The 18206-nt window shown below is 36.6% G+C and overlaps 1 protein-coding gene across 1 annotated transcript in view; it reads left to right on the top strand.

The window, feature by feature from the left end:
* The window catches only part of GPC5 (glypican 5), a 598063-nt gene that overhangs the window by 183384 nt on the left and 396473 nt on the right, over positions 1-18206 (top strand). Inside the window, exon 6 of the mRNA XM_058800184.1 lies at positions 10804-10924. Coding sequence (XP_058656167.1) covers positions 10804-10924 — 121 coding nt within the window. The remainder of the gene's footprint in view (positions 1-10803; positions 10925-18206) is intronic.

Raw genomic sequence — 18206 nt, forward strand, 5'->3', positions numbered from 1 at the left:
TTAACAGGCCATTCCAGATAACTGCATAGTGACTTCCCAGAATGTACTTCAGCCTTCTCCAGAAGTTTCTTACTTGGAACAGAAGTTCAGCTGATTACTCTGCTACTAATGGCTTCTGAAACTGAAGTTCTTCATGCATATGCCACTATCTTTGCCTACAACTTTATTTGAAGTCTATATTCTTTGCGATCTGTCCTGAAATACTTTAAAAAAATACCCATCATGGCTCTCATGGAGGGTGAAAAGCACCAAAGGTTAAGGCAACTGTACTTGTCTTTTGTATAAGGTTAGTTAAGCACCAGTGCAAAATGAAAAGTTACTTTACTGTAATTGCTAAAATATGGCATTGTACAAAAAGCTTAATTTCCCATGAAGATTAAGTAACACTATCACATAAATGGCATTTTAGTGTAATGCTTGTTTCTATTATTTAATAAAATGCAGCATGCTGTAGAACTTCTGATACATAACTCCACATTTGTTCTTCATAGGAGCTATCCACGGTGCTCTGAGAACAGGCAATGCGGGTAGTTTGCAAATCAGGGAATGCAAATGCTTCCAGCAAAAGTGCTGTGAATAATAAAGCCGTGAAATGAAAAAAATTTACAGGTTGACTCCTGAACAAACTTCTAGTTGCTGAGAAAAGTTTTCTCCAATCCAAAATGTGGAGTCATCCAGGGGACTGATTTTCCTTCCACACAGATGTATATGATGTAAGTGTGCTTGAGTAAGTCTAAAATTGTTTGAATGAAGAGGCAATTACATCCTCAGGAATCTCCTCAGGAAAATGTTACATTCTCCAAGACTCGATAGTATTGAAAATGGGAACAGATTACACTGAAGTGTTTTAACTGGGGAAAAAAAAAACCCAAACCAACAAAATCAAAACAGCAAGCAACAAACAACAAATCCCTTCCTGTCCCCCATCCCCCCTCCCAATTACTATTAGGTGCATAGGTTTCAAAAAACATTTAAGATAAAAAGTGTCATCTGTTGATCTGTTGTGTGCTAGTCATCGAGTCCTAGTATGCATCATTATCATTAATCCACATTTAGATAAAGTAGCAAGGCAAAAGGAGTTCAAAGCCACAGAGATGGATTGGCCACTTACACTGATTTATTAATAATTCACCAATATTTTGCTAACTCTGGGTGTACTTGGACAACAGAGAGGGACAGTACAAAACAGCTTTTTCATATGGGATTTAATTCTTTAGGATAAACAAGAAAAAATCTGTTGAGTGGCTCATGTCAGTGAATTTGCTGAAATAGCACTTCATGTTAGCATTGCACAGTGACTTTGGTTGATTCCTGCATATGACCTTTATTTGCTGAATGACCTTTTTTCTTTTATCAATTATCATACTCAAGTTAATTATCTGCTTGATAGTCCTTCACCAGAGCTTTACATTCATTTTGTGCTAATTTTCCATAAATTACCTCAGAAAAACCCCCAAATCATTCAATAACAAAGAACAGATTGTAAAAGTGCACTTTTGACATAATTTGTAGTGGTGTACTTCTTATGAGGTTGAGAGATAAACGTTGGCTGTGTCAGGTATCAGTCCCAAAATTATCAGGTGCATTCCAGGTCCCTAGAGGACCCTTTGGTCTCTGCACTGAAGCATTATGTTGGACAAATTTGGCACATCATGTTCTGTCTTCAGGGTTTGATGTTCTACATAATGCCACAGTTGCATGACCCTTTTGTCATTTCCAAGCAGAAATATTTCAGTATCCTATAGGGGAAGCAGGCTTCTCAATTTTACACTAATTAGGCTTGACAGCTTTGTATTTCCAAGTTGCTTGAATTGTTTTTCCAAGGTAATTCCTTTTGTTTTGCCAGCTATTTGCTGTAAACATTTATGTGCTTGTTTATGGTAATTAATATCTCTCATTTCCTTGCTCCATTAAATGAAGGTACAATAGAATTATGATGGTTGTTAGAGGATTTCCAGAATGCTACAAAAAGAAGGAGATACTGTTGTCCTCATTTATATAGATTTAGTGCACTTGCATATGTCTGCTGTTTAGTTATTTTCTAATGTAATAAGAATTTATTTTCTCAATTTAAACATGTGACTTACCCAAGGCACCTAGTTTAAATGAAATATCAGTCTCAAAGCTCTTCTTTTCTCTTTGACAGACCTTGCAATTACTAGAACACATTTATTTTTTGAGGTGCCTTGCAGACATGTTTTGTGATGCTTTTTGGGGCATTCATTTTGCATCACATGTAAGACTAGTGTCTCTGTCCAGAAAAGAGCAACATACTGCAGGGATAGGTGCAGATAGATAACTATTACTGTGATTACCATTAATTGACAAGAAAACAAATTTCGACAGCATCTTTCGAGTGAAAATTCTTCAAAAGTTCTGTAATTTTTGAAACAGTATAAAATTTGCTGTGCTAGAAGAAAGCTTTAATAAATGAATTTTCAGTATGTAGGTTACAGCATTTTTTTCTTCTGAAGAAAACGTAGCTCTTAATAGAAGTTACATTGTTTGCAAAAAAGGAGAGTCTGACTTACAGAGATCCTGTAGAGAATTTCAGATGCATAGTAAAACAATCCTTCTAAATACATGTTGCATGCATAGCAGCTGGACACCAGTTGATGCTTTCGGAAGTCTCTACAGGGAAACTTGTCTGCCCAAGGAAGCCTTCAGGACATCATTAGCACTTCTCAAGGCCTATTAAGAGCTAAGTTTTGGGAGACAGAGCCAACATTAAAACTTTGGCCAGCTGGCTTCCAACCACACACAGAATCCTTTCAAAAATTTTAGTGTTCAAACAAAGGCCGTGATGGAATGTTGGGGTTTATGAGCTTTAGAAGAGCACAAAAATGTTTTGTGGGATTAGAACATAATGGAAATTATTGATGATAAAAGATCTTGTACTGTACAAAATAAAAAACAGGACTGTGCCACACTTGGAAATTCATTGAAATAAATACTCTAAAAGACTCTATAATATTTTATTATATACTTCAGTGTTGTTTTATTCATGTGAACCTAGTTTCAAGTAGCTATGTTAAAATGGAATATCTTTTTTAAAAACACTATTTCAAAAACATGTCACTTAGTCTTCAAATGTAGAAAAATCTTAAGACTAATCTGCTATTTTTTGTTTTCCTTTAACAAGGCAGGTCTAGTCAATGATAGAAAATTATATACCTGTCTTTTTAAAGATATGTTTTAGCCTAAATAATTATAGGAGCAAATTTTTTTTTCTGAAGCACAAACAGTGGTACAACTTTACTCTGGTTTTTTTCCACTCTCCATATTTAACAAGTGTATATGCAATCTGTTTTTTTTTAAACATATACTAAATTGCAGGTCTGAAAACACAGAAAAATTCAAATACATTTTATTTTATATTTTATTTTACTGAAATTTTTATCAATTAAAATGTATTGAAAATATCTAGGGGAAATGGGATCTCCCCTAGAATAACTACAAGTACTGTTTCTGATAGCTAGGTGTTAAGATATTTTTTACAAACTTTCTGAAGCTAATTTTGCAATATCTACTCTTAAAAAACTACGTAACACTAAAAAATAGCCAGCATAAGTAAGTTCCAAGTAGTTTTTATTATTGCAGAGATTCTTTGATTTGTTCATATTTGGTAATTAAAATCTACACCACTGAACACTCTTACTCATTTGCTGTAGCATATGTTTATTTTTCACTTGTATTCAGGTAATTGTTAATTTCTCAATTAACATTACCCAGAATTTTGAAATGCCCAGCCGTGATGAAGATGCTAACAATACCAGATGTAAACCAGTAATTATCAGCAATCATAAAGCAAGCAAGCTGAGTTATTAAAAATCATATCCCATGTCTGAAATAAAACAAAATATAGTGGGCACACTGTGGTATTTTACCATTCTTAAACACAGTGAGACTATATAAATACAGGTGCTTGCTCGAAACTTGTAAGTGTCAACAAGCTAAGTTCTAGAATTCAATTAATGTGAGAAGCTGAACAAAACAAATCCCTTAACAAGGCCAGTACATGAAGGCTTACTTTTAAAAACTAGTGGATACAAAAAAGAAAATCCATTTCACAAAGGAGAGAACATTCTGCAGAAATTGCAGCTTGGTTACTGTATTAATGGCAGTTAAAGGATATGAAAACAGGGAAGGTAAATAAAAATACTATTTTAAAAGTTGTTTGGTCTCTCGAGCATATATTCTCATCATCTGGATCTTCTCAAAGAACCCAGTAGAAGCAAACACTTCCTTTAAAGAGTTCTCTAGCATTTCATTGCTTACTTCAAGCAGATGAGAGCCAGCATTGCATCATTTACACCAAATTGGTTTCAGATGGAGAAAATTAGGTGGATGGAGACAGACTTCACCATTGTTACCAGATGAGAAATTTGTGGTTGTTTTCTGTTTACTGTCATGAAGATTACTCTAATGCAGTAAGATCTCATTTGAGATGAAATATCACAAATGAAGATGAGAGTTCTATTGCCACAAAGTGATTAACAAAACAAGTTTTGTCAGGCAGTGTCTCTGTACAGCTGCAGCAGCTCTGGCCCCGCTGAACATCCTACAGCTGTGTGACTATCTGACACACACAGCATTTCAGGGATAAGGCCATGCAGCCCTGTGTAACCCTGTCCCAAACACAACAGTCATCTCAGTTTCATCACCCTTGGCACTTTGAGAGCTACTCAGGAATCTCTGCATTAAGTTGTCAAGTTACCCAGTTGTTACCAAGTTACCAAGGGTAACTTGACAACTAAATGCAGAGATTCCTGAGTAGCTCTTGATAGTGGCAATTGTCCCAAGCACTGAAAAGCACAAGATTCACACAGAATCAATCAAGGTTGGAAGAAACCTTCAAGATCATCTAGTCCCACTATCAAAATAGCAGCATTATTAGCATAAACCATATCCCCCAGACTCCTCTCAAACACTTCCAGAGGTGATGACTCTACCACCTCTCTGGGCAACTTATTCCAATGCCCAACCACTTTTTCAGTGATCTGGGCTTTTTTTATATCTAATCTGAACTTCTCTTGTCAGATCTTAAGGCCATTTCCTCTTTCACTTGAGACATGGCAGAAGAAACTCTCACTGCCGCCTCCTTTCAGGTAGTTGCAGAGAGCAATGATGTTCCTTCCAAGTCTCCTCCAGACTAAACAATTTCCAGACAGGTCCAATTTCCCCAGCACCTCTTTATAGGACATGTTTTCCAGACCCTTCATAAGCTTTGTTTCCTTTTTCAGGATATGTTAAAATGCCTCAATGTAGTTTTTGACATGACTGCCCAAAACTGAACGTAGGATTTGAGGTGAGGCCTCACCCATGCAGAGGACAGAGGGACAATCAGTGCTGGGCCACCTGGGCACATGCTGGCTCATGTTCAGCTGTGCATCAGCCAGCGCCCCCAAATTCCTTTCTGATGATCAGCTCTCAAACCACATTTCCTTGAGGCGATGGTGCTGCATGAGGTTGCTGTGAACCAGGTGCAGGACTCAGCACTTGGCCTGGCTGAACCTCATGCCATTGTCCTCAGCCCACTGTTTGAATCTTTCCAGATCTCTCGGCAGAGCCTTCCCACCCTCCATCAGATCAACACTCCCACCTAATTTGGTGTCATCTGTGAACTGCCTGAGGCTGTATTTGAGCCACTTCTCCCAACCATTGATAAAGGTGTTCAACAGGACGAACCCCAGTACTGATTCCTGAGGAACACCACTGGTGGCCAGAAGAAAGCTGTGACAGGTGGTGGTGGTAGCAGTTGAAAGAGATACATCAGGATGGAGTGACCAGCTAAACTTGCTAAAGTGTGGAATATCACCAGGTCTCTTGGGAGAGGCTTGATTGCCAGTGCACGTAGGGATGTTCTGGACAATAACTTTTCTGTCATAGTACACTTTTCATTACTTTAATCTCCCACGTGAAACATGGTCAAAGTACCTAAAAGTAGCTCGAAAAGGAAAATCCTAATCAGTAGCTGACCATAAACATGATGTATTAGTTGTCATCCGAAGATGTGTTATACAGATTATTTTGTGCTGGAGGGATATACATGCACAGATCTTCCTGAAGCACCACATCCAAAATGGCTGAATCATACAAGAATTTATGTATTTATTACTTCTAATAGCTTTTCCAACTGCATGTACCAAGAAATCAGTGATAGCAAATAAAGCATGATTTTCTCTTTTATCTTGAGAGAATCAAAAGTAAACCCCACCAATTGTATTCATAAATACAATAGAGAGTAATAGGTAATTTATAGGTATTTATATGAATATTCATATATTGAACTCAGAAAATGGGCACCTTGTTATTCATCATTTTAAAACATGTTTATAGAATACAAATATATTAGTTCTTGGGGTTTTTTCCTAATGCTGATGAAAATGAATAGTACTTGGGGACCAAGTCTGCCTATTAAAGTGATATGATACATTACCGTGCTTGTACAGAAATGAGCACAGATGGCGGGTCTATTATTTCTCTAGCAAGAAATTTGTCATTTTTTTTCCCCAGGATTCAAATCTGAACAACACTTGCTTAAGTCAGACTACCTCTGTGGGGATCCTTAAAATATTTTTCCCATTACTTGTACATTAGGAGTTAGAGAAACGGAAAATGATTAATGCCATATTAAAACTTTAAAATGAATGAAGTCTCTCAAACCAAGAGTCTGAGATTTTTATATTTCCCTCCACCCCCAAATAAAGGGAAACAAATTTTGCATGTAAATGTGAGTTTACAGGGATGAAGTTTTGTGTACCATGCTTAGATTCCCAATAGCCTGTTTAGCTTTGACAGATCATTTAATTTACATTAGAATACTTGAAGATGTTAGATTTTTAGACATTTGTTAATTAAACACAATTACGTGGAGTATGAAACAACTTATGAGTAATTTAAAATTTTTGTAGGCAAAAGATGCCGTTTCAAGCAGACAAAGAGTAGATTAAACATAACTATGTTGATGTTCATAATCTTACTTTTATGATAATAATCAAAAAAGCAATATTTCATAAGGTTTTGTCAATGCCTTATTATACACCCAAAGAAAGAAAAAAGGTTTTCAATCTGCCTTATGACTTGTCAGAGCATATAATTACAACAAACTCAAAGTTAAATGAGAGTTTTTAATGTCAATTGGTCAAAGCTGGATCACCTCGCAGTGAAGGCAAATTTAATACGGGTTAGGATTCCCAATAACAAGAAAAATACAAACTTGTACATTAATTTACTTCAATACATTGAGTGTACTCACATTTTGGCATTCATTACACACTCTCTCTACCACTCCTTCCTCCTCACACTTCCCCTGCTCCAACATGGAGTCCATCCCATGGCAGTCAGTTGTCCATGAACTTCTCTAACTTGGATCCTTTTTACAGGCTGCAGTTCTTCACAAGCTGCTCCAGCGTGGGTCTTTTCCACAGGGCGCAGTACATCAGGAACAGGCTCCTCCAGTTTGGGTTCTTCCAAGGGTCACCTCCCAGCAAACTGGCTCCAGCACAGACTTCTCTCCATGTGGGTGTGCAGGGCTGTTTCTCTCATGTTCTCAGTTCATCTCATCCACCTCCTCTTGCTCAGCAGCTTTTTCTCCATTTTAAATCTGTTGTCACAGGAGTGCTACACCATCACTGACGTGCTTGGGCCTGGCTAGCAGTGGGTTTGTCTTGGAGCTGGCTGGCATTGGCTCCGCTCTGGGGAAAGCTTCTGGCATCCTGTCCCAGAAGCCACTCCTGCAGCCACCCCTGGGCTTTGCTTTTGCCAAGCAAACAAAATATATTTTGGGAAAAATATTCTTCCAAATCAAATTCCATTTAAATGAATCGTAATTTTTGAAATCCAGCTCTTCATTTTCCATATGTGATGGTTACTTCTGGTATGATCCTGGGGGAGAACTCACATCCAGAACCTGGAGGATCAATTTCAAGACTGAAGTCTTGGAATGTAAAATTAAAAACTCTCAAAGGAGTAAAATAATTTCAAATCTTGAATAACAACTCATCACTTCAAAAGTATAAGGATTTTTTAAAGTAGAAAAATATCAACTCCTTTAAAAGTCAAGGTGGGAATGTGGTAAATATTAGTAAATTTGATGAACCAGAAAACTTTGGAATGCGTAGTGATTATACCAATATTGAGTTCAAAGTGTTGGTATATAAGGATTGGTATTTTTTCTATTGACATAAACTTGTATGCTAATTGGGATCTTCTAGAGCCTGTAACAGACAAAAATGTCAGGAGAATGGGATGAAATATGTCAGTTTTCACAGAGCAAGGTTTGAAGAGTCTGGGGGTAGTATTTGGGAAGGCGTTAGGTGGAAAGGTGTACTGTTCTGTTGGAAAATGAAGGATAAGGAAGCCTGCAGGCAGCAGAAAGCAGGGGAAATAACAAATTCATTCTGTAAACCCTGGAAAGGATCGTGCCAGCTGTTGGTGAGAGAAGGATCAGTAGTCAGAAAGAAGGTGGAAATATGCTAAACAGCTCAGGGAAATAAGAAAAAGTAATACCAAGGTTGTTACTACCAGTAGCTATTGATCCAAATATTTGTTTAATAGACCTAAAGATGTGCTGTTATCAAGCACTAGTGTGCTAGTTGTCACTGTTTCAATGCATGTCACTTCTGCTTCAGCTTCTTACCCTACCCCACTCTCAACTGAAAAAAGGTGAAGAGGAATTTGGAGAATGTTGACTCTGAAGAGGTTGGAGAACATGATTTAAACTCCTAATATCAGGTCCACTCTCAAGACAGCATTATCCCAGCTACTTTCTTTCATGTGAAAGAGTCAGTCCTACAGCAAGTACCAGCTGTGCAAAACTTCTGATTTCATTGTAGAAATAGCTGAAAAATAAATGATAGTCAGTCTTGAATGATTCATAGCCAATTCTCAGGTGAGTGAATACGAATAAAATTGTAGTCTAGGGAACTTTCAGCTTCTGCATGATTTATTTCTTCTTGCATGGTTAGAGAAATGATTATCATTGAATTAAGAAAAGAGAAAGGGTATTCTTTTTCACAGTTATGCAGTTCACAGGAAAATGTGCAATAGTTGGGTTTGCAGCATTTGAAAAAAAGGTGTTAATTGGAAAATTCTGAGTGACAGAAAGTGAGAACACAGATTTTGCATGCTGTGAAACAGAACAAGACCACTGGATTAAAAGAATAGACATAACCTTCAAGATTTTTTATAGTGTTATGGTGTGAAGAGAAATTTTGGTGCTGCATTAAACTAGTATGTTGAGTTAAACCAGTTGTTTTTTCTGGTCACTGCAGCATTGTTCAGGAATATATAAATAATTCCTTATTTATTTATATATTTTGTTTTATACAAATGACTGCCAAAGAATTTTTTTAAGGTTTTTATGTTTAACTGTAATTTTTTCACACTTAGAATTATCAGAAAGTTTGCTGACCCTGCCCAAATTACTGCACTAAACAATAGCCCAAGAATAGCAGGCAGGCTGTGGATTTTGTACCCCTATATACAAAGTTTTTCCCCATCATTTCAAGCTGTCAAATGGCTCCATTGCTACAAGGCAGCACAAAAAGCTGTCTGCTGTAAATGAGAGTAACACCTTTTCAAAAATATGAGCCATTCATTTATTCAGTGTATACACTTCCTCAGGAATATCCTCAATCTCATTTAGGGTGAAATTTAAGTAAAGATCAAGGACTAAATATTGTTGTCATGTAGCAACCTTTTTTTACTGAACTGCATTCATTGTTTAGCATACATGCAAACTTTTCTGCAGAGCTAAGAGGACCTGTAATGTTTTTCATAAAACAAATTCTGCAAAATTTAAATATGCAGTGTTGTCTGCACTTATATGCAGATCTAACAGGCAGGAATTAGATATTTCTTTACTCTGGTAAGGTTATTTCCTTTCTTTTCCTTACTGCGTAACAGCTGGCAAAATACTTTTGAGACAGAGAGCTATAGAGCTATCCTCTTATAGAGTACACTGAAAAAATATAGCATATGGAGAGTATTTGCATAATGTACAGTATCTGTGATGAGAAGCTAGATATTCAGTTTTTCTTGCATAACTTGAGTATTACATATAATATGGTAAGTTGAATGAAGAATTGCTTCTTAATAAGCTACAGAATCCTGCTCGGTGGTTAGTTTATTTACTGTATTTTAAATTTTGATGTATTATAAACAATGTTCAATGCATAACTTCTACTTACTGAAGCAGTTCTTTTTTGAATCAGCTTATATCTAGTTCTTATGTCTTTTTATATATCTACATATCAAGTACATTTTGACCATCTCTTACTTTTATAATTTATGCAATGCTAAATAATTCATGCACAATATGGTTGTTATCTTTCAATAAATATTCAGTCTGTGCATGCACTCACAAAACCACTAAAAATCTTCAGGTTTATGTCTGAACATACAGTGTGTATGGAATCTAGAGTTTGTTTTAAGACCTTGAAATGTCACACATTAAGGTAATCATCATGCTGTTGTATTTAGCAAAATCAAAATGGAGCACAGTCTTTTTGCACACACACAAAAAGACATGCACAGGGCTGAATGCTTCATGCTAAAAAATGTAGATAATTTTCCTTGTTAAAGTTTGCAGTAAACTTAAAATGGTAATAAATAACAGAACTTTATGGAATGCAGCAATTATATTTTGTTGTATTTCTTTTTGTGAAAAAAATGCGCACAAAATTAATGCATCTCCTTAAAGAGGTATGCTGGTGCCATGAGAGACAATACAAACTAGAAGATGACTCTCTGAGAGTAAGTTACTAAACCATTTTTCTGTGTGTTTCTGTATCAAACTAGCTATACGCACCGTGTGGTTGGCAGCGGAATCAAAGCTCAGTCTGCAAATCCAGAAGTAAAAGTGAAGGGAACAGATCCTGTAATAAATCAAATTATTGACAAGCTGAAACATGTTATTCAGGTAAGGAGCTTTTTCCTATGGATACAGTATAGTTCTAACTACCACTCTAGTAATGAAAGTGTTAATTTATTGCACCATAAAGGTTAATTCAAGTTTCTGCTGAGTGCACATCCACAGCAAAACACTAGTTGCTCTGTGTCTCACTTCACTTATTAAAAATGATTTAGTTAAAAGGCTTGCATATGGCAGATAAGTGTAGAAAGTGAGGCTCTGGTAGCTGGGCCATCTGTACCTGCGAGCACACAGCTCGGCATTGCAGTGAGCATGCAGAAGCACCAACAGGATGATTCAGGGATATTAACTGGGTGCACATGTTTACATAACAATAAGACATAATTTCCCTCTTCCCTCTTTGTTAAATCCAGGTTCTTTCTTAACTTTGTTTAGATGGCAGACAAAAAAACTAGTAAGTTTGAATGAAAATCACATGGCTGCTAAATGAAAGTTGGTGTTATTTACCTGGTATGCATATCTGTGACTTACTAAATTTAAGGCTTACAAGGAAGTCAATTCCAATGTGGCTCTGTACAGTTATATTATTGCAATAGGTTTACAGGATTACAGGTGTCTCTGGTTACATGCCACATTTATATGCACATAGTCAGAACTAGAGGACAAAAGCATAATTCTGTCGAAGAACAAGGCAACAGTTATTTTGACAACGACAACAACAACAAAAAAAAAGCTCTGTATTTCAGTTTAAAAATACAAGTTTTCACTCTGATCTGAAAGCTCACTGACCAGAAAGGTTCTACAGGCATTTTTTGTCAGTGACCCATTTAACCCAGTATCCTCTTCACTGCACTGGTAAAAGGAGAGGCTACTTAGGGAGGCCATGAAGCTTCTCACTGTTATTGTCTCAAATTCCCTTCTCTACCCCATTCCCCAAGCAAGAGAATTAGAGATATTAAATGTCTTCTTCTTGCCTAGTGCATTTATATCCACCTAAGGACTTGCTTTAATTCTGTTTTTACATCTTCTTGACAGGTTTTAAGTACAGTTTTCCACATGGTTTCTGGAGTTGAAATATTACTGATAGCTTCACAGCGAAACCTCTTGGTTCTTATATCTCTAATTGTGAACAGTAACTCCGCTCTGACAACCAAACAAAGAGTGCTGAAATAGAAAAAAGAAAAAAAAACCAGAAAAATTTCTTTTCCATCAGTAGTGTTGTTTTCTGGGAGAAGTAGAATTAGATTTGAAGTTCAAAGGCAATCATTATTCTTTCCTTCTTAAAAGAAATATCTTTTTTATCCCTCCAGCTTCAGCATCATGCTTTTGTCTCTCTTCTTTATTAAAATGCTATCTACAATGGTGGGAAAAATCAATGCAATTTTCACTACAAGAGATGCCACGGTTTAATTAATAACTACAAAATACTATACAAAGATAAACTTTGTAAATATTACTTGGTAAGTTCCATCTATCAGGAGTGCTTTCCTCCTTTTATAATGAAACTGCTCTGTATAGTTTATTGTGTTGGTTTCCTCTAGAGACTTGAAGTTGTGTTGTTTTCTCCTTGAGTGAGTACCTAAAAGACTGGAATAGAAAATTTCCATTATAAAGTATTTCATTTTGAGAGCTTACTTGCCCTTGTCCCTAAAGACTTGAGTGGATCTTGAGGAAAAGGACATACAATTTACATACTGAAATGCTTACTAACCTCCAAGTATATTTTCTTTCTGTGGGATAGTTTCTTTCCTTGTAGCTCTGAATATGAAAATAGGGTCAAGGGATAAAGAGAGCATCAAAATCCTTAGAGACCTGACATATAAGTGCTTTTCCCCAGCTGAAGAAGCTGCAAAAAAGCTTTCTTCTTCACCATTTACTGCTTGGGAAAAGAAGATGAGGAGTGTAAGTTAGAGACTGAAATACAAAAGATCACCTTTTTGTCCTGTGTGATATGAAAAAAGATGAATCACATAGTAAGCTTACAATGGGGCAGAAAATAAGGGGAGCTTAATGGATTGTGGAGATGCCTCAGAGACAGAGTCATACTTAAACATAACACACTATCCAAGCTGTATTTCTGAACTTCAAAATTTTAAATAGCTAATTTAGTGGGAGTAAAACATATTGGTGAAGTTTTTCAAAACCAATAATTTCTGAAATTTACAAACTGTATACTTTAATTCATTTTTAGGGTGAAAATAGCAAAAGGGCAGATATTTTTGATATTTTAGCAAAAGGGCAGATATTTATATTTTCTGCTCACATTTAATGTTAACTTAGGAAAACAAATCCAGACCAATCTGCCCTGCATACAGAAACAGATGGATTTCTTAGCATCTCCTCAGTTTTTTCCTTGTGGTTTTACAAAGGCATAAAAATCCCAAGCAAAGAATTTGCTTTAAAATATGTAAATATCCAATGTTTAAACTGTATTTTCCAGGTTGTCTCCTGTTAAAAACTTTAAATGCCTGAAATCAACCCCTGGCTGCATAAGTGACAGTATCTCTTTTCAGCAGGCTGTGGTTTCTGGGTAGTTCTCCTTTGTGAGAGGCTCACAGTAATCCTCCTTTTTCTGTAAATAGTGGATTTACCAAAAAATCAATAGAAGTTTTTGATTCTGTTGGACCCCAATGCCTGTAATCTGAGCCCTGGACTCCACAGGTTCGTATTCACAGCAACAAAGTGAAGTTACAGGAACTGATATGAACCAGTCAGTGCTGAATATGGCTTGAAAAAGTCACCTTCTTCTGTAAAACTCCTTACTTGTACAGACTAGTACTTTCGAGAGTTTTAAATGATGGACCCTTCTCATTCATTTATCTTCTTGGCAGGCAAATTATGGGTTCAGTGCATATCATTTTTATGTACTGCAGTCTGCAACTATCACTCTAATAGGTAATCAAGATAAGCAAAGTCAGTTTCATATGGTGTAAACAGTAATGGGAATTATTTTCCTTTCTTCCCCAATAAGTTAAAACCATGCTTAATTCATCATTCCTGCAAGTACAAATACTGAGGTTATGAAGTAAATATGATATTTTGGAGCTGTGATTACAGACAATTGGATCTTGGTCTTTCCGGTGTGTTTCTTCTTTCAGAAGAGAATCTCAAAAGAATACTGCTTTTGAAAGTAATTGACATTACTTGGAGCTTGTATTTACAAGTTAAATAAAGTCTTCCTCATTTTAGGAAATCTTGCCGTGGCAGAAGATACCCGTATGTCTGCCTGTCTAAATTAGGCAGACCAAATCTCCCTCTGGAGATCTCCAGAGGCACCTACCATTAGTGACTACACTGGAAATTTGAATGCTTCTCTCAGGATAAATGATTTCCAATTTCTCGGTGCAGTAAAAGGCATGTCTGAACTTATTTGGAGAAGATCCTATCTTGCACTGCTATACCACTAGAGTGCTAGCTGATATGCATAAAATAATATTTACCTTCTCCACAAAGGGCTGAAAACTGTCCCTAATGGAATTGATGCTTACATTCCTTAAAGGAGTAAATGCCATTACTTCATATGACATTAAATGCTGGCGACAGTCTAATTTTTACTTTACTACTTGTCATTATTATTGCATGGTGAACGCTCTGTTTCACCATGCTGCCATTTGCCCATTTACCTGTCTCAGAAAGTTTGCAAAAATAGTGAGATGAGACTTTGTTTTGACACTGATTTGGCATGTTAACAACTAAATTTTCCATCTGCATTTTTTAAAGCTTTTATCAATGTACCACAGCTCAGTCAAGTTAATGTGTGTTTTTGTAAGAGCTGTTCAAGTATGAATTGGAAATTGGGATGGAATATATTACCTGAATCCTCATCTGCTCCTACAAAGAACCATGTTTTGAAATCATTCATCCACAGGGTGTGGCATTTGTGCCTACTTACTTACGATAACCACCTAATAGTTAAAACCTCCCTGCCTCTTAAACTACTGCCAACAGCTGTATACATGTCACAAATTAGACATTTCAATTACTTTTTTACTGACTGAAATACAATTCTTTCTCATGGAATGAAGGAATTCTCAAGAGTACAGCATTAGACAGACACATAGTTTGACCCAGTCTTCGGTGACACCTTCTTGGAGTCTCACTTTCTAAACTTTTCTTTCCCTTTCTCTTCCTAAATGCTTTTTGTTGATATAGCGTAACCTGCAGTGTGTACCTTTCAATAACAGGTAAGTGGGAAGCCAAATTTCAGTGCACTTTCTGCAGCAGCCATTCAGCATTCACTGGTATTAGAATTGCTTTCAGCTGTGTTTGCTCCTAAACTGCCTATTTATTTTTTGTTGCACTAGGAAAGACTTCCTCACGAGTTTGTTCTTTATTTCATATTACAAATGCATATCTAAATGTTAATTTTACCTTAGATTTTGGTTTTATTTGGGTTTTTTTTACACTTTTTGGTTTCATCCAAAGTTAGAACAAATCTGCAGGTAAAGAATAGCTCAGTATGTTGATTGTGTTAATTTTTTTCCCCCAGTGATTTGTTGGCACTGCTTCTTTTTAAAATTATTTATTTCTGGAAGAAATACAATGCTATTGTCTTTTTGAAAGCAAACTCTTGAACATATTCTTGTTTTGGCAAGGCATGATAGTAGAGTACTAGTGCTGTAGGGATACCGGGATATTCCTACTTGACAGAGAAGTCTATTTCATATTTCATTGTGTGAGCTGTTCCAGTCTTTTATCCTTTCTATTGAGAGCTGCCTCTGACTGCTGGCTGGTGCCAACAATATGTTAACTGCTTGAGTATTACCACTGCATGTAAAATATTGGCAGAATTCCTGTAAAAACATTGAGCAGTTAGAGATTAGGTGGGAAATTATTTTCTGAGATTCATACTCCTCCCTTTAAAATGTACTTCAACTTCCAGCCTCAAAAGCACACAAAGGACTGCAGGATTGCTGATGTTTTTTCATCTCTTGGGAGTGAAAAGGTTTTCTTCACAGTTTTGTGACGATAGTGAAGGTATAAACCCTTTTTGTTGCTCACAAAGGTGGTCTGTCTGTATTTGTAAGTCAAACACTAAAAGTTACGTGAACATTCTGAGATGACTGTATGTCTTGGAAAATTATGTGTAAACTCAAACCTACGTATTGTTTACAGGCAGAAGGCAGAAAAAAAGTGATTAGGAGGGTATGCAGTTTAGCTGATGCATCTCCCACTGCTGGGATGCTTAGGAGGTAAATTGAGAAAAACAGTCACCAGCCACATAGTCCTTCTGATCAGTAATTTAATTAAAACACCAGTAATAGTTTCTCTAGATTACTCTGTTTTTCACTAACTAGATTACCAGAGTTATTAAGGGCTAATCAAAGTCCTGTTCATTTAGAACAAATGATTATTTTTGTGAAGTATCTATTTTAAATAGGATTTATGCTGAAATGAAAAGAGTCTACATTGCAGAGGGCTTTCTGAAATTGTTTGTTGTTCAAATTTGTATAAAGCTCTTAATAATGGGCTAATTAAAAAAGAAAAAAAACCCTTACCATTTGATTGTATGTTTTTTTTCCTCCTTGCATTTCTTATAAGGCCTTCCAGAGTGCACATTGAGAAAACATATTTGTTGATACAGCAGGGAGATACTGTCAATTCTTATCCATTTTTTTGAAGAGAACAGTGGCTGAGAAAATAAAACAGCCTTTTCTAGCTACTTAGGTGGATAGTGACACTAACTGAAGTATTCATTATGGTGCAGATCCTATCTACAAAAGTCTATTTTGCACCTAAATTGTTTGCTGTTATAACTGGTAAAAATTGCTTGTGTTAGGGTTTTTAGCAAAACAGGACCATTGTTCTACCTTTTCATTTTTAACTACAATATAAAGGGGAGGAGAGGTTTGAGATTTTGGAAGAGCCTGGAGTAGCTCCACCTGCTCCTGTACACTGTTCTAATATGTACTTCTTAAATCAATATTCTCATTTCATTGATAATAGAGGAATATTCTCAAACTGACATGCTTGGAACATGTTTGGTAAAAAGGGAAGAGAAATATAGAGCAGTATCAAATAGGGCTTTAAAAGATTTAAGTTAAGGAAGATATCAACTCTCTAGTCAGAAGTGAAAATTAAGTAGTAGTTCTAACTTATGAAATCTGACACACGTCACAAAGCCTTCCCATAGTTACCTTAATTGACAGCCTCTTAAGAGCAGAAGCTTAGCAACCCCATAGAGTAATATCAGATCAGGATGGAAAGTATCAACAAAAATTTGAGAAGCCACTTACTGTTCCTGTTTTTTTAATTAGTATTAATTAATGGCTGATGTAATCTGTCAACATCTCTGTAACATTAAGAAGATACTTTGTATTCAAGCAAATACATTAAAAAGGAGAAAGAAGAGTGGGACAGTGGGTGCCATTGAGGTGTGAGTGCCATTTCCATGGTCTTGCCGAGGTCTCCTCGGTGCCACGGAGATTCCCACGGGAGGGGTTTCTCCAGGCTGACCCATCAAGGCACTGAGCAGGATGGCTGTGCTGGGTGTCCCCTGGTGCTGGCTCGGCACTGTGTCCCACCTTGGTCTGCCAGCTGTGGGTTGTGTACAGGAGCAGAGAGTGTTCAAATACAGCAGCAGTTCCGAAAATACTGATGGGGATGCATTGCCTTGTGTCAGTCCAAGTGTCACAGCTGAGGAGAATGCTACTGGGGGGTTGAGGGCTGGGCTAGAAGACCTTTAAATGTCCCTCCCAAACAGAACTATTCTATGATTCTATTGACTCTATGACTATACTGTGTGAACTCATATGCTATAACACCAGGTAATACACATGAGAAACCTGTCATAAATACTATGGACATGAAAAGGTGCTGTCAGCAATTATAAAACAGAAAGCACAAAGGAAACTGGATTGTTTACCACCAGTGATCCTAAGACCATTTCTTAGAATATGTGCAGCAGTCATTATACATAATTGTGAATCTAAAATGAAACAGGTACTACAACAACACAAAACACCTTAAAAAAAAAAGCATTTCAAAAGCATTTCAATGGTTAACTGTTAAGGGAAAAATGTTGCTGGTTACAGACTTTCTGGCCTGAAAATCCTTTTTGAGCATGTTGAATGTCTCCTATTTGAGACAGGCTATTTCCTTTTGGTCTCAGTCCTGGGAAATCCTGGGAGGCAGTGACCTGTGGAGAGCAATACAGAGCAAGTCATTTGCTGCAGGCATCATCATAATTTGTTCTCCTTGCCAGTTTGCAAAATAAGCAATGTGTTCTGTAGGCACAAGAAAAATCCGTCTGGAAAGCAATCTGTTGCTCTGAAATCTTATAAACAGAAATCTCATGTTCTCTATGAGGGCTCTGTGTTGCCTAAAGAAC

This window comes from Ammospiza caudacuta, chromosome 2 (assembly GCF_027887145.1).
Source record: "Ammospiza caudacuta isolate bAmmCau1 chromosome 2, bAmmCau1.pri, whole genome shotgun sequence".
Classification (NCBI taxonomy): domain Eukaryota; kingdom Metazoa; phylum Chordata; class Aves; order Passeriformes; family Passerellidae; genus Ammospiza; species Ammospiza caudacuta.